General features: G+C 36.3%; 4 protein-coding genes across 11 annotated transcripts in view; 3 read left to right on the forward strand and 1 right to left on the reverse strand.

The window, feature by feature from the left end:
* Positions 1-1,206: 1,206 nt before the first annotated feature.
* Positions 1,207-4,984, forward strand: LOC107266800 (organic cation transporter protein-like). Its single transcript, XM_015737671.2, has 8 exons — positions 1,207-1,734; positions 1,856-2,182; positions 2,250-2,497; positions 2,602-2,891; positions 2,972-3,350; positions 3,418-3,659; positions 3,763-3,938; positions 4,012-4,984. The coding sequence occupies exons 1-8, from the start codon at positions 1,579-1,581 to the stop codon at positions 4,312-4,314; spliced, it is 2,121 nt and encodes a 706-aa protein (XP_015593157.1). The 5' UTR covers positions 1,207-1,578; the 3' UTR covers positions 4,315-4,984.
* A 79-nt stretch (positions 4,985-5,063) lies between these two features.
* Positions 5,064-6,062, reverse strand: LOC107266809 (mediator of RNA polymerase II transcription subunit 31). Its single transcript, XM_015737685.2, has 3 exons — positions 5,844-6,062; positions 5,613-5,702; positions 5,064-5,524 (listed from the first exon to the last, which is right to left on the reverse strand). Exons 1-3 carry the CDS (start codon positions 5,908-5,910, stop codon positions 5,211-5,213), a joined length of 471 nt encoding a protein of 156 aa, XP_015593171.1. The 5' UTR covers positions 5,911-6,062; the 3' UTR covers positions 5,064-5,210.
* A 249-nt stretch (positions 6,063-6,311) lies between these two features.
* Positions 6,312-9,964, forward strand: LOC107266801. 2 transcript variants are annotated; one of them, XM_015737673.2, is made up of 7 exons: positions 6,885-6,967; positions 7,178-7,405; positions 7,535-7,618; positions 7,720-9,153; positions 9,244-9,402; positions 9,483-9,570; positions 9,653-9,964. In XM_015737673.2, the coding sequence occupies exons 2-7, from the start codon at positions 7,351-7,353 to the stop codon at positions 9,759-9,761; spliced, it is 1,929 nt and encodes a 642-aa protein (XP_015593159.1). In that variant the 5' UTR covers positions 6,885-6,967; positions 7,178-7,350; the 3' UTR covers positions 9,762-9,964. The 2 variants fall into 2 exon arrangements, with proteins under 2 accessions (XP_024939778.1, XP_015593159.1); XM_025084010.1 differs by lacking the exons at positions 6,885-6,967; positions 7,178-7,405 and adding an exon at positions 6,312-6,754.
* Positions 9,965-10,282: 318 nt separating this feature from the next.
* The window catches only part of LOC107266914 (GAS2-like protein pickled eggs), a 37,477-nt gene continuing 30,282 nt past the window's right edge, over positions 10,283-17,477 (forward strand). For 2 of the 7 annotated variants that reach the window (XM_025084007.1, XM_025084009.1), the window contains exons 1-3: positions 10,283-10,741; positions 11,513-11,543; positions 15,618-15,805. In XM_025084007.1, coding sequence (XP_024939775.1) covers positions 11,528-11,543; positions 15,618-15,805 — 204 coding nt within the window. In that variant the 5' untranslated portion in view covers positions 10,283-10,741; positions 11,513-11,527. The other 5 variants (XM_015737940.2, XM_015737939.2, XM_025084008.1 and 2 more) reach the window with 5 other exon arrangements.

Consider the following 17,477-nt stretch of genomic DNA (forward strand, 5'->3'; position numbering starts at 1 on the left):
ATGCTCTATTGTAAACATGTTATATTTTATTTCGTTAAAGCGGCAGAATTAGTTTAGTAGGTCTCCGATGACGACGGAATCAATAAGTATATGCAATATATATATATATATATAATGCTCTATTGTAAACATGTTATAGATATAAATGTATTTTCAGAGTTCATAGACCTAACTGTATAAGCACTATATCTGTATGTTATAATGCACAATGGTTACGTCAACGTACTATTGTTCTACATCAGCCAATGTTCTTTGATATTCACACAAATGTACAGAGGGTGGTTTTCATTTTTAAGTTTTTTAACTTTATACCTTCGACGACTGAAAATATAAAATTGCAAAGTATTGTGGTTTCTTCCCTCCAAAATTCTACAAATGGAAATAGGATAAAATTGTGTGTATTAAGGTCTGATAACAAAACTATTGAACGCAATATGAAATAGGTGTACAATGAATTTTGCATTACAGAATATTTAAAGTCAAACGTTCTTATCTTGTCACTATGTTGTTTCTCCAAAATAGTTTGATACTCTCAAAAGATTTACAGGGCATAAGTGACGTCACGTGAAGAATTAGGGCAACGAATTAATAACTCGATTACTGAAATTCAGCAGCATTTACAAAAAATTCGTAATGTAATAAATTTTATACTAAACTGATATGAAACTTGTACCGACGTACAAGCATAAAAATTTGAAACAAAAAATTTAAATAATAATACGTCTCGTTACGTATTTCATATAGCGTTTAATTTTTTGTCTGTAACTATGTAATAGTGTTCATATCTGGTCTTCATATAACACAAATTTTTTCTTTCATTTCCACTTGTGGAATGTCCTTCTTAGTTTGGTAGGAAAAATATGGAGAGTCCTGTAGATCTTATTCCGTGTTTCATGATTGAAATTTTCAATTTTTTTATCTCGTCAATTTTGGTTTACCATCCGTTTAAACACGGGTTGCGCAAGGATTAATCTTTGGAGAAATTAAAGATTTGCTATATCTGTGGATTGAAGAATTTGCATCGTGGCGGATTACTTTCTTTTTTATTGATGTTTAACGATTATCATCATTGACAATGAAAAGTAAGAGTCTCTATACTACCATAGTAATTAAACAATGCCACCGATTCTGATGTGTTCATTGGCCGGAAACCTCCATGCCGACTATCCTTTTAAGAGAACTCAGCTTCTCTCAGTTTGTCGTCGACTCTCGTGGGTGACACTTTGTTTCTGGCTTTCGTGACTTGTCCACTATTAAAATTCTACAATGCGAATTTTACAATAAATTTATAAAATTATACTAAAGAGCATTAGTGTTATTTAGTTTCCAGACTTATGAATGGTACTGTTTTTCATGCTTTTGAGCAACAATGTCAAACTGATTATTTGATATCGTAAAATTAAAAAAAAAAAGTGAAACTGAAGTCGGTGCAGTTACTAATCTTTTTCAATTATTAATTGATACTGTGATGGCAATATAATGATTTCAAAATAAACGAAAAATAAGTATACACATTTTTAAACGTATTTATATTTTCAATTGGCTCTATCATTAATTATAAAATAATAAAAAAAAACAATGAACCCATCAAGTGATAAAGTGGACGTGGATAAGATGAAAATTGGATGTTACCAAATATCCGTTTTCCTTCTGATAGGGTTCAGTTACATGACAGTGTCATCGAATCATATTTTACCTGCATTTCACAACTTTACACCAAAATATTTTTGTGAGGTAATTTTTCAAAATTTTCTATGACACATCTGCCAATGACATGTTAGGCAGATTTTTTAATTTTAATCAAACTAAATATTATCATATATACAGTAACACCATAGCACTGACTGTTTTTTAGATACCAAATGAGAATAAAACGTATGGCTGTACCTCAGAATTATTCCCAATACGAAATCAAACGAAAAATCTTATCGGTAGGCTGGAATCGTGTCCGACAGGATATCATTTTGAAACTGTTGGCTACGAGAGCACTGTAGTCACCGAATGGGAATTAATTTGTGAGAGACGATTTCTGGCATCATTAGGCACGACTTTTTATGTTATTGGTATTTTGATTGGCGCTTGGCTCTCTGGTTTCATCATTGACCGAATCGGACGACTTCCTGTGTTGGCAATGTCTTTATATACACAAGGCGCACTTGGAGCATCACTCTATATAGTTCAGGTAAAAGAAAATAATTGTGATAAAATTTTTTAAAAGAGTTTTAAGGTATTTAATATCCTTTCTTCAGGATTACTCTACCTTCTTGATTATCCGTGGACTTCAGGGTGTCTTTATCCAAGGATTACAAAACGCCAGCTGTATGTTGATTTTTGAATTATTTCCAACAAGAGCCAGGACCATTGTTGGCATGGGCATGCAGTTATTCTTTTCTTTTGGAATAATAATGATTGCTGGTTTGAGCTTCATTATACCTGACTGGAGAATTTTACAGCTGGGTATGGCGGTTCCTACAGCCGTAACAGTGCTTTATATATGGTTATTATATTTATAAAATTGATATAGGATATATGTATAGTGGCATATGGTACTTAACTTGCTCAGAAAGATTTCACGATAAATTTTACTACAACTATTTTCAGGATTATTCCAGAGTCACCAAGATGGCTTATTGCTAAAGGGAAATTTACAGAAGCTGATATTGTAATCGAAAAATTCGATAAATATAACGCCTGTTGCTCGAGAACTTCTCAAGCCGAAGAGGGCAATGATACTACTGTTGTTCAGAATTCAAATGGTACTAATGTTGTAAGCGAGCCTAAAAGACGATCTCGAATTCTCAATATCGATATAAAAAAAAATAATGAAGAAATTGTCGAAGAGTCTACAAATTTATTACACAATGGAGACGTTATCGAGCAAAAAGTGCAGAGTACGTAAAAATCTTTGATAATGGTGCAAAAATTATTTTAGAATATGCATATAACATTGAATTTTTTATTTCGATTGTAGAAGTCAGCTTGAGAGCCAGCCCCAACAATTTGGAAAAAAGACTTTCGAATTTTCAAACTAGTCATGGATATACGAAAGAAAAAAGCGACGCGGTTGAACTCAAACCCGATTTACCCTCGAATAATTCAAACAGTAATAGAAATTCCAAAAATGCGGAAACAGCAAAAAATGCGAATAACACCATAAGGAATGATGCGATAGCCGAGCTTGAACAAAATTCAGAAAAAGATGTCGAAACTGAAAGCGATTCAAAAGAATTGGAAACAGAAAATGATATTAGTCTTGTGGAAGATTCGAAAAAAAAGAATACTCAAAATATTATTGACTTATTAAAACATAAAGCACTCAGGAGGTACTTATTTGTTACCTTGCTACTGTGGTGAGTATCATAAATACCAACCATACCAAATCGACAAAATAATTATTTTTCAATAATGTAATTTAAGGTTCAGTTGCTCAGTGTGTTATTACACTGTAACATTCTTACTACCAAGTTCGGATGGTAACAAACACATAAGTTTCGCCACTGGCGGCGCCTTGGATATTTGCGGTTACACAATAGGCTACTTTATATTAAATAAATTTGGTCGAAGAATACCCATATGCATAGGTCAATGCTTTTCTGGCAGTGTGTGTCTGACAGTGATAATTCTCACGCTGTTACCCAATCAATCATTAGTCTGGATCGGTAAGTCAATTAATTGTATCATAATAAAACTAATGATTGTCATAAAATTTTTCGAAAACTCAAATCTTTCGATTTCACTCGTGTTAATTGATATCGTTTCCAGGACCCATGAAGACGATCCTCCTTGTGCCGTGTAAATCAATATTGCTAGTTCTATTCACATCACTTTTTATATATACTATGGAACTATTTCCAACGGTTGTGCGCGGTGCTTCCTTAGGTTTATGCGGAACGGTGGCACGAATAGGTACTTTAATTACACCGCAAGTCTTGTTATTGGTACGTAATTGATTTTTATGAATATTTTAAAAAGCAATGAGAATAATATATATATTTTTTCTTTTTATTTCAGGGTGATTATGTATCAACATTATTTCCGATTGGCATTGCGGGAATTCTAAGCATTATTTCAGGGCTCACCATATTGTTACTGCCTGAAACTTTGCACGAATCCTTGCCGGATACTATAGAAGATTGCGAACGTCTTTTTCGTAAGAGAAAGCAAAATAAAAATGAAATAAATAATAAAGGGAGTGGTGGTGAAGAAGAAACGCGTGAGCGTAATGCTTTGCGTGAAAAACTCTTTTCTGAAGAATGGGTTGATGCTGGTAACGGTATAATTGTAAATTTTTCTGAAAATAAGAACGCAAATTAAGTATCCTCGGTGTTTAGTATCTGATCTTGTTACGTGAAAGCGTTGTGATTTGTTATAATCACTTTTTGATATTTAGCTGTATAGCAAGCTAGGTAATAGACCGTGTAAGTGTGAGTATATGAAAGAAACAGGAAGTAATATATGTAAACTACTAGGATAGATACGCGCTACTTCCTGGAATTATTACGGAAACCGTTTTGTCTCGCTTCGTTTGATATTGGATGATGTTAGCAAATTACGGTGGCTTTTTCGAATTTTTTTTTTTACGAGAATACTGGTATTTTTGAATTTATATTTGCCTTCTTGCATTCCTTTTCTGTCGAGGTCGATGCTGTGAATATACTTGAATTAAAGTTCCAAAATGGTTCGTTTCATATTGTAAATGTTAATTATTAGAGGCTGAGAAAGACCAAAGTATTTAGGTTTTTTAAGACTAGTCTATAAGATGATATTGTAACATATATGTTTAATTATAACCACCCTTACTCATTCACGATTAGATTTTATGATAACTTGTATTACATTTATTCTAACGCTGCAAGCTGTCATAAATTTTTACGTTACACTTTATAGGAACTTAGAATAATGATTTGTTTTACTACAGTGATAAAATTAATATTGAAAGTTTATGAAGGAAATATATCATTGTAAAGCAGGACATGGAAAAATATATTGCTATCGATTATTTTACTGTCATGCTTCCTGTCATCTATATAATCTTAAACATCTTAAAAGAATCAACTCTTGTATAATAAATATAAAAAAGCATTTTATTTGCAACGTATGTTGAATCTAAAGTGCATTGCTTTAAAGGAAAATAAAATTTACACCTCAGTATAAAATAACAATTATCTTCGTAGAACTTATTATTGTAGGTATACAATATTTCACAGTCTTTAAGGTACCTTTGGCTGCACCATACCATTGTTTTGCGGATTGTTGGGTTGAGTTTGTTCTGCAGCTGTTTGAAGAAGTCTCGTTCGGCGTCGTGTGTAATGTTGCCAGAGCAAAATTTGTTGGTCGTCAATGAATTTTGTACATTGCGAGTTAACAACTTCCCTTCTGAAGTGTTCATACTGAAGGAGATCCAAGAAATAAAGACACATTGGATATTTCAAGTACTTCGCGTACTCCGGTTCCTTCCAGTATAATAAATATTTCAGGTAATTTATAAATGTAGAGTCCTTGAAATAACCACGCTGTGCCAAAACTGCAAAAAGAAAACTATTTATAACCTCTACTTAATTCATCTAATACAGTTAATAATATAATAAAGTAAATACACATCATGAACATACAGTTTAAGTAGTTTGGATTTGCAAGGCATTGGACAAACTCCAGCTCAACTTGAAAACGTAAACGTTGCTGATCCTCTGTTTCAGGGCCCCCTACAAGAACGTTGAAAAATATATATTAATCCTATATGCATTTTTAACATTTTTCGTAATATTATAATAAAATAATATATATGCAACATTGTGAATTTGCCATCTCAGAATAAAATCAACATTGCGAATAATACAACTAACCGTTCATTCCGATAAAAGATGGCTTCCTGCCCTTAACGAGACTGGGAGGATCTTCCAAACGATTCATATTATCAAGCCTCGTATAGATATACCGTCTAATAATACTTTATTACACTCAACAAAAACTGTAGCGACAAAATCGAGCAAGAAACTATACAGAAACACTTTGGACGGCTTTTTAAGCCGCCATTGCCGCCATGCGCTCATCCGATACGTCACGATCGTTACGTCGGCCGAAGCTACTCGAAAATACCCGAAGACTGTGGCGAGGACACTTAAGACCTTTGACTACGGCCTTAAATCTTAGCATTTCTACCCTCCAAACACGCAAAATGATTTTATTGGTTGGTGGCTTTTCGCCTTTTAGCTGAAACTACTTTATGCGCCAATGATCAGAATCTCAGGATTGCTAGGATTCGCGTAATATCAAATACACTATTAAACGTTGATTCGTTCAGAAGTACATACGTCGTATAGTAAAAGCCAGTTACGCTATTCAAAATAATAACAAATAAGCTATAAAGCATAAACAGTGAAGCCAGCAATATTTTAAATAATCTACATAGTGTTATTGAGTAATATATTACGCTCTGGAATAATTTTCAAGGAGAAAATGGTTTTAATTGAAATTATAAGTCCAGCGGAGTATAAAAGAAATAGCTCAGAATTTGAGATCACGTATGGCTATCATCAAACACCTTTTGGAAAATGTCTAATTGGTATGACAACGAAAGGCGTGTGTTATTTATCATTCGTGGATCAGTCTGAATCCAGTGCTTTCAAAACTCTGAAAGCTGAATGGCCAGACGTAAAATACACGAAGGATCAGAGTGCAATCAAAGGAATTGTGGAAAAGATTTTTCATGAAGATGATGGTACACTCAAGGATTCTATATCCGTTGTACTTAAAGGTACGGAATTTCAAACAAAAGTTTGGCAGACACTCCTATCCATCCCTGAAGGAGAAACAAGGACGTACGAAGAAGTCGCTCGCATGATTGATAAACCAAAAGCCATAAGAGCGGTTGCCAATGCCGTAGCGAATAACCGCGTTGGATATTTGATTCCTTGTCATCGAGTAGTTGGAAAAATGAATATCAGTAAATATCAATGGGGAGCTGAACGTAAGAAAGATATATTAGACTTCGAAGCAAAACGATCTGGTGCACCTTAAGAAATTTTTTACTGCGCATAAATTGTATCGTCACAGTGTCTCGTTTGATTAATGTTTACATATATATAACTATTTAGTCAGAGAAATGCAATGTGTAAACTTATCGTACAATTTGAAATAAAATTATAATTATCAAAACAATTAATTTTTTTGAATACAGGTTGTATGCATATTCTGTTGGTATTACAAAAAAATCGATTCATTCAATTGGTAAAGGGTTCTTGGTCTTCCTACGCCGTTACAGTGGCACCACTGTTTATTTAAAATCCAACGGCAGGTATTCCAGTAACGGACGCGTGGATCGCGAAGAGTAGAACAGGTGGTTTATCGAAAATGAATATAAATCGTAGATGTGAAGATAATTTTAAGAAATCCATCAGTGCCTTTAGTAAGTGTAGTATAAATCAATTCATTTTTGACATTCTTTAATTCTCTGTTCCATGTAAATGTGTAGACTTACTGGAAGGAAATATATTTTGGGCTCACTTCTGGTTTTTCTTTATTTGTTTGCAACTAGAAACAGATTCGTCAAGCAGCAATTCCCAATTGAACGAGGCATTTGATGCTGGGTCTAATTGCACTTCGGGCACTGAAAATTTTGGTATGCATGAAGCAATCACAATAATATTTATGGCTGATCTAAAACTTTTGTCTAAGTGATGATTAATGTCTAAGCATTTTGTGTTTGATGTATTTTTATAGTATCTTGTGAAGAATCTTCTGGACCTTATCAGACTTCCCATATGCTGGCTGGGCGACTTGTCAGTGAAGCTAAACAAGGTATAACAACAGGAGTTGTACAAACTTTTACTGATTCTACAATTTTAGCGGGACAGTTGGAAAGTTTGAAAATAGATGATACATTTGATAAAGTAACCACTATATTGAATCAATTGGTATCTTTATCATCACCCAATGAAAATAGTGAATCTAATGATGTTGCGGGCATGGCAGATTCTATGACTAAATTTACAAGTGACGATATGCCTAAATCTCTGGATATTGCTAGTAGAGAATTAGAAAAGCAAGAAGATACAATTGGTAGATATAATAACCTAATAGTTGATATTTCAACCACTGTGTGTCAAAAGTGCAAAGATAAGCTCCAAACAAAATTTCAAACTATCGGCAGAGATGCTAATTACAATGTACAACAAGCTGTACATGATAGATGTATTAAGGATGGACACACATCCAAACAAGTACCTCTTACTATAAAGAACTTAAAAGAACATACTGACATATCAACATCGAAATATTTAAAAAATCAAATTGTACCTAATAAACATTACGTTCTGTCGCCACGATGTAAACCTGCTTCATCAAAAATTTTGTCAAAAAATATAGTTCCCAATAGTAAAAAATTAAATATACTGAAAAATAAAAGTTATATAGACAGATTAACTACTTTACTTGAAGAATCACAAAATGAGAGACAGCATGAAGGACTCCATAAGAACACAAAGTTTATTCAAGATGAATCAACACCTCAATGGGCTCCATCCTTTAATGAATGCTCTATTATGAATAATGAATCAAAATCATGTGCATGCTCCCACAATCCAACAAAAAGTACAAACAGCAAAATGTCCTTGAAAACGTGTAAAACTATGAAGGATAAAGAGAAACATAATAATGTTAAAGATTCTGCACCACCATCACGATTAATATCTACCAACTCATGTACAGAAGAAACATTTCTTTACCTAGAACATTTGTGTAAAGTATGCGACAACAGTATCGTCATGGAAAATACTTCAACTTGTGTAAATCAAAATTCAAGTAGTAGTAGCAGTTCTGCATTAGATTTGATATGTGATGTTCAAATGGCATCCCTGGATAACGAGGAAAGTCTTAATACAAAGTTACTTCGTGAATTAATTGCAACAAAGAAATTGTGTCGGGATCTAATTGATATGCATCCGCAAAAGAGAAGTGATCAGCGATTGCGTAGGACAAGACAGTCTATAGACAATTTTCTCAGGGTACTCGCTCAAGGAGAACGCACAGTATCTCCGAATACAAAGAAAATAGAAAGATCTAATACAATGTCAGGAAATAATGTGTCCAGGGTTGTAAATACATCACCCATTAAACCAGTATCTTCTCTACGAAAGCTGTTCTCACCAAAACTGAGTACGTCAATAAATAATATTGATTTGAAAAATCTTTCACATTTATAGTTTATGCGTGGCAGAAGTAGTAAAGGAAATTTGTGTTTTATAGGTACTATTTCGCCTAGTACAACATCGTCGTCAACTTCAGTAAGGAGATCAGTAAAGTCGCCGATAAAAAATGTACGTTCACACCTAAAACCGTCACCCAAGAACGTCACTCAATATAGTTCAAAAAAACTTTCCTCTTCAAAGCTAAGAGTAGCTCCAAGTAAGATCAATTGATTTGATTTAATTTTAATGCAATGCAATGCTTTATGATTACACTATTAAATTCTGTGGAATTTTTAGATATTTTAACGCCACCCAGAAGATGTTTGCCAACAGTTTTGATAAGTGAAAATACTTATGCGTCAGGAGAAAGTAATTTTATTAAATGGTATGTATTTCTAACTATTTATTTCATTATTTCCTATAATGTTAGCTGACTAATATTTATATTTATGTGTAAATGTCATTAGTGGAGAAAAGTGTTCAACGCCCAAAATCTTCGTGACACCGTCCAAAAACATAGGCAGCAATAAAGGCTTGAAGTTAAGACCAAAAAAATACTTCGCCGACGTATTATAGAGTAAAAAGAGTACAATCAAATCTTTATTTTTCGTTATAATGTTTCATTTTATTTTATTCACAAGACTTCATATTTTTATCTTATTCTTCTTCACAATAAAAGCAGCTAATTAGATTGTTAAGAAGACTTATATGTTTATAAATAAGTTGTTATATTTTAGTTCGAGTTGATTAAATAATCATATACTTACAAAGAATATTAATCCACAGTAAAGTCAATTCTTGCTTCTGCTCACGAACCTAAACCAAAGTCATATCCACGATCATGAATATCGATAGAGTACTGTAAATTTGTACCACTAACAAAAGCAGTACTCTACTTACTCCAGGCTAAATAAGATAGATCCACAAGGCAATCAGTAATTGTAGCCCCAATGGTAAGTTCCACTTCATTTCAAATGTAAACTGATTCACTTCGCACAGTGGCACACTCTAGTGCACTGAAAATGAAACACCGTTTCCCTTTCCACATTTCATGTAATACCGACGTGGGGAGTCAGCTGCAGCATTTATACGGGTGAACAGCCCATAGGCGCTTCAGTCTCTGCTTGGGACGTGATCGCGCGAGCATGGGGTTGATAGGTGCCCCACGAGACGAGTTCAACTTGAAATTCTGAGGGTATATTCGCCGATTTAACAAGCGGCTAGAAAGTACACAAATCATTGAGGAGCTGTGAAAATTAAAAAAAATAAATCAGAAGAAAACCGAAGTACTTATAGCGAGTGTCCACTCGCAGGAGAAGGTTATTTTTCAAAATTGAAACTGTGATTTGAACCAGGACAAGAGCGAATGTAAGGGTAGTGTAAACGGCGTGAGCCCTTCGTCCCTTTAAAATACGGCAGTGCCTCTGGCGTAATCTGCATTAAAAACAAATCCAAGAGTAGCACTTTGAACAGTTAAGACGTAATTTTTTATTAACGCGAGTGTACCAATATCAGAAGTGATTAGAAGTACCGAGTGTCCTGGATAAGATAACTAGGTAAGCCGAATGCAGTTACTTCATTAAATAACAGTAAGGTTCGTTCATTCAATTACGCATAGATAGTTTCTTTATTACATCTCTAGACGATGTATACATATGTATCTGCGCGTACAATCATAAAAAGGTAATAACATTCTAGATACTTAATCCGTCTCGGGACGGTGCGCGTAGCGCAATTTAATCTGTCGATTCTAAATGAGCAACAGGAGCATAATTAACTTAACGAACGTCAAACTCGTTATCGATTCCACACCATCAGGTGTTATCACTGTTACAATGACTTATGTGACGTAATATCGATAACAATAATCTCTCATATCTACCTTAAACATTTATACATAAAATCAATGATTTTGGTGAAAATCCATTACACTAAATAGTAATTTAAATTCACCTGTGCTTATCAGGAAATTAAACGTCCAGTCAGCATAAGAATTTTTAGCATTTAATATCTGATATATCCAAACAGTACTAAAGAATATTAATCAGGAAGTTCAACAAAGCGCGATCCAATTATTCTTATCCATTGACAATAAAAATAAAAGACTTCCAGTTGGTACGTAGACTTTGCCACTGCCCTGTTAATGTGCTGCTGATAACAAGTAAAACAGTCGTAATCAAGAATCCCATGAATCAGAGACTAAATATTGTAAAAAGTTAGTTTAAATCCTGAACAAACAATATTGTCCCTATTGTAATCCACTTATACTTCAATCGATGTGCATAGTATAGGAAATTTTTAATTTTTATTTATTACTTTTATGTAAGATACGAGGGTCCTCTATGTACAGGCGCTTTGGTATGACAGCACGTTCCTCCGTATACGTCTAATCCATTACAAATCGCAGAGCACGCGACTTCGAAACGAGCGTGTAAGTAAATTCGTAACGCGCACACGTCGTGCCAGCTACAGGGGTAGGTAGGTAGGTAGGTAGGTAGGCAAACTGGTAACAGAGTGGATCGCAAGAGCCGTAGAATGCTGCATCATTACAGAGTCTCGCGGCGTCGGGTTCAGTTAAAAGTGAATGGAGCGGACCCGCTCATTCACAAGATTTTCTTCCGTGGTGAGACCCCGTTGCCCGCCGGCCACCTTCGTACCTATATCCAGTACAGACAACATTATAAACATAATTGTCTATGTAGATTTAAGTAGTTGATACAAAGCGTCATGTTCGGGACGCTCGTATTCGAATGTCCAGCTCGTATACTCTTAATTAATTGATCAAAAAATATTTCAACGAACCTCATGGACCACCTTGGTTAGCGTTCAGGTAGTTTCTTTTTACCGTTCAAGTTTTTTTTTGTATTCGTGGTTTTTACGTGAGCGGTCATTTTATATATTTTTGTCTTGCCGCAAGAGGCGTACACGTTCTCGCGGTCTTTCCGATTTCATGGGTTATCCTGGCGTCGCGTGTTTTACTGAATTAATAAAAATTCATTGCCTCGCATACATCGAGGCGGATCAGGTATAATGACGATAATCCATCTCGTTAACCGCGCACGCGGCGATCTTGAGACTCGGCGGCCATGATAAATCGCTTGCGGAGTGTTACGGACATTATCGGTGCCCTGAGACGCGGATACAAAATGAAGATATCATATTTCTTAGAGCGTACGTTCCGCGCCATTATAATCTACTGGCCAGATATTTTCTTTGATGTACATACAGTAAAGTACGGCCAATGATCTTGCACCTGTATCTAGAGTCGAGTCACTTTGATATATCCATAAATAGACATACAATAAGTCAGAATTATTGGAAATGATTTTCATGAGTGTGCATAGCGCTTGGGGTTATCTATGGAAGCAGTCATGCGAAGAGATGTATACAGTAAGAAACCGCAATAATAAAAGTCTGCCACGAGATCAAGGAATTATAAAAGAAATAGTCAGCCGTGGTTTTTATAAATACACATATACGTACGTATGGCCGATATATGTATGTCATACATTTATTTAAATGTTGCGCATCTCTGTGTACTATGTGTTCGATGGAGAATGAAAACACGTCTAGAGGTCTCTTGAATCCTCGTCTGTCCTTTCGTCGAGTCTAGTCTAGAGAGAAGAATATGGCCGACTTTGGTATTCCGTGATGGCCGCAGGCTTTGTTTATAACGCCGGGACACAGAGCGACGATAAAAATGTAGAAACGACCGACTGAAATTCGAGTTGTGGGCGGGATTCGTCGTGCCGTCAGGGGAGGACTGTGTTACCGAGCCTAGATGGATATACAGAGGAGCGACGCTAGACGGAAAACGAGAGAGTCATTTCAGGAATAACGGTAATGCGATATATATACATATTTATACAAAGAAATGGCGTTATCCACGAGAATGTGAAATGCTCGGTTACACTCTATGCATACCGAAAGATCTTTTATTTTTTTACACGCCTATTTTTCAAATTTGTCGATAGTCGCTCATTTGACTCTTCGAAATTCCTTGAGGCGCCATCTATGGCGGTTGGCTGAGTCAAACAAGAGAATTACGATTTTGTTATGGCGACTAATCGAAGATGGTGAGAAAAATGGTTAATGAATAGTTTAGAGAATTTGCTTTATTTAAATATACCTATTTTAAATACACATTTGACTTTGCTACGGAAACTGTTGACGAGCAGCCAGTCGAATCAGTTCCGCGAGCGTGAGTGTACCGTTGCGTGATCGTTGTCTTGACAATCGACAAACAATTGACTCATTCGATGTAAAAAGAAGGTAAGAATTAATTCCGCGTGGTACAATAGAGCTCTTAACGAGCTTAAGCCATAGAGTCAGATACTTCGTGAGATTAGAATCGCGAGATACTAACGTGGTTAATATAGTTATTACGCCTCTTTCGGTTACGCGCTTCTGAGAAAATCTTCGCTTTAAGGAGTGAGTGAGCAAATGAGACATCTCGTCGCGATTCTAGTAATCGAGAGGGAGAAAGAGAGACAGTAAAAGATGGATACAAGAATTAATCCAAAGAAACGACAAGTTTCGCGATTCACTCGAAAGCTGCTCGACGTGTCGTAAATATGCAAAGTCTCGCAGTTGGACAGGCTTAATCCCTGTGGTACATAATCATCTGCTTATACTGCTGGACGTGTACAACACGTGGCAATCGTCCGCGAGCGTATTGAGAGAGAAAAAAGTGAATCAAAGATAAGCAAAGAAAGAACGATTTTATTACCAGGAATAAAATTATTAACCACGGGATCAATGGCAACACGAAATACATACGTGGAGTGATTTAAGTGAGATTGTAGTATTTGTGTTAAATTTTTAAAGATGCAAACCAACGTATTTCTGTATAAATATTTATCGTTATCGTCGGATCTTCGCTGGGAATAAATGCAAAATCCATCAGAGACTGGTAGTCGTCGCGTGTCATCCTGAATCGTGATCTCGCGAACGATGACGAAATCATTGCCGGAGTAGTCAGGTGCATGAAAAATTATCTATAGTATGTAGAATCACGATGATATAAGCCCACCGTAACAGCATCGGGAACAAACCAGTACCTACCGGTGCGAATAGATTCAATACACAATCAAGAGAATCGGCGTGTGTCGGATTAGCGAGCTTCGAGAAACTCGAACTGGTGACATTTTACAGACGCCTTTCTAAACTGTAATCCTCGGTCGCCCGTGTCTACTCACGAACCTCCAACCTCCGGCATTATATATCCACCTTGTATTTTTTTACATTCACAAAGTCAAATATCCCATACGGGATTGAAAAAGAGACGCCAGAAATTCCAGCAGCGTGTAACGTGGGGTCTCATTTCCCATGTAGAGACTTTTTTTCTTCCGGCATTGGTACCACTGTGTGTTTTTTCTCTTACTGGCTTATTAGTATATTTTTTTTCAACGAGCACCAAATGGAATCCCGGGCTTCTAGAATTTAAAATTAAAATCACTTTGATTCTCACGATTCAAGCGTTCCGAATTACTCTGTGTCTGTCAGGTTCGGTGATCATTGCGTGGACGTATTTACAACGACTATGTGTATATATTGTAGACAGTGTGCAATAATGGCGGATGCGTCAGGTATTTGGCGAACGGTACTTGCCTATTTACATTCTATCCTACTTGCGAGTTTACACGTCCTTTATAAAGTTCCTTCTCTTTCTTTTTTCTTGTCTTTCTTTTGCTCCTCTTCTTTACTCGCACGCTCCAGGGCTTCAGGGCTCGACGTGTTAACGCTCCTAGGTTATGTTATGTTGCGTTACGTGTTGGTAATTTACCGACGGTGCGCTATTGCTATCCCGAGAATAATGACTGTCGCTACTCCTATAATTATACGCGATATATTACAACGTTGTCGGCGCGCGATGCGTATCGACGACGATTTTTTTTTGTTCAAAGCTTGCAAAACAGTTGGCGTTTTTAACTCTTTATTTTTTCGTATTATTCACCGGGCGCCACTTTAACGTGGCTATTAAGTAACGACACTCGATTATCTCTCCTCGAATTTCTCTTAGATTCAATTAAATAATTAAATGCGCAAACAAGACACGTTGAAATATTTATCCTGACGAACATCTTTCTCTCTCTTTTTTTTTCTTTGTCGTTTTTTATTTCTATGCGAATTCACGTCATAGACTATTCGTTCGATTATTATGCTTATAATATTCAGCTGGATGATCTTGTCGCGTGACTCACACCGTTTTGAGGTGCTTTATTACTCAAATAAAATTCCATGTAGGCATTTGTGATTGTCAACTTGAAATGGGAATAAAAGGCGAAAGAATTTCTTTTCTGAAAAAGACTCACAGCTGTGTATACGCATGGCGCGATATTCAAATAATTTCACTCGGCCGTGTCTTCGCCGCGGAGAATGTCTTTTATTTATTTTTTATTATCCTAACAACGTATCTACTTGCTGTTTCAGAAAGAATCAAGCGAAAGATGTCGGTGCTATTGGAAGCGAGGCCGTACAGGCCCTTCAAGTCCTCCGAGGAGTATCTTGTGGCTATGAAGGAGGATCTAGCCGAATGGCTGAACGCTTTGTACCCTGAACTCAGAATGAATCTCGATAATTTTATGGACAGATTGGATACCGGCGTGGCACTTTGCAAGGTGAGTTAGCTTTAACGAGATATTGAATTATCGATTAACGTCACATGCAGATCAGTGTGTACTGACATTACTGAAACAACGCGTGGTTATCTTACAGTTTGACCATGGCTTGTCGGAAGTGTCGTTACCTACTCTCTAGAAGTACAGTTGCAAAATTCAGGTCACTATGACCTGAAGTTACCTTTGGCCTTTGTCGAATAATCCTTGATTTAATATACTTCCCACCTGGACGACCTTGCCCACATGACTGTGCTACGTGAACTTTTACATATAGACATACTAACCGGGCACAAGTGAAACGTCAGATTCGAATGAGAAGCCGAAACAGAAAATTAGTGAAATTTTTCAAAAAACTTTTAAAGCTCATTGTCGATCTTCACCGCATTTTTAAGGGTCCTCGTATTTCTTAATTAAGTCCTGCAATTGACGTGTACAGTGTCGCTGACGCATGCGCAGAAACTCCGACGCGTTAGACCATACGTAATAAGCTGCACTACGTCTGCCTTGCGAACGGTTCTTTAATCTTGTCAGTATATTAGAGAGGAAGGATGCGTGTGACGTAGAACGGAAACTCCACGACATACGTGATACTAATAACCAATTGGATTTGACAAATGGAAATACGGGGTTAAGGCAAAAATCGAACGAGAATTCTCGATTTTTATAACCTCCGACGGTGAGCGTGATGAAATATATATATTTTTCACTTTGGCTGTTTCCTTTTTTAACATTTCTAAAAAAAGAAAGACTCCCCCTCGGTTAGTGTCTAATCAATAAATTCTCTTTCTCGTTTCCTTACGTCTTCTGAGGTTTCACCCGCAGTCGAGGCAATGAATTGTTTCTTCTGTCGGTAATGGGAAATCCCGATGGTGTTTCACTGTAAATTAGAAAATGTAGTTCCGTGCTCTTTCGTGTTTGGAAAGTGACGCCTTCACTTCGTCATTGTCATCTTACGCGTCCGTATATTTGTACGTGGATAAGCATCGCGTTACGTACGTGACTATTGATTCGGAAGGTTCGATGACCAAAATCGATAATTTGACAATCGAACGGAATTGAATTCGCACTTTGGTTCCCAGACGAACGTAGTCGGAAATGACCTTTGAAATTCCATCTGGCAATTGTCTATTGATATTCCTGCTACGTGACTGCAAGTGTCGCGCGGCTGTGGAGGCTATTTTCACGGAGAGAGAAGAGGATAAAAAGACTTTCGCTGATACCACTTTGATCGCTCTGTGCAATTGTTAACGTCAGTATTACCCATTGATCATTTCGAACAGTTCTCGCGACTCAATACACCTTCTCTGTCCGCTTTCACCTTAGCTCCAAATAATCGAGACACGATCTACGAAAGATCGCACAAAGGAAATGCCTGGACGAGAGAAAAATATCGCCTCCCAAAATCGATTCTGGCTAAATATTTATTTTCAAATAATCGAACTTTCGTACCGCTCGGTCGTCTGTCTCGTTGCACAATGCTCGGCTGTCCGTGGAGCGATATTGAATTTTTCTTTTTTTTTTCCATCTCTTTTTTTTTTCTTTTTCAAATTTTTTCTATATACCAATGTTACTCAATGGCAAGTCATTTTTTCTTCAACTTGTCACAGTGACACTTATCGAATGAAACTCTCGCTCTCTCTCACTCTCTCTCTCTCTCTCTCTCTCTCTCTCT

Source organism: Cephus cinctus, unplaced genomic scaffold (genome assembly GCF_000341935.2).
Source record: "Cephus cinctus unplaced genomic scaffold, Ccin1 Ccin1_scaffold0330, whole genome shotgun sequence".
Lineage (NCBI taxonomy): Eukaryota > Metazoa > Arthropoda > Insecta > Hymenoptera > Cephidae > Cephus > Cephus cinctus.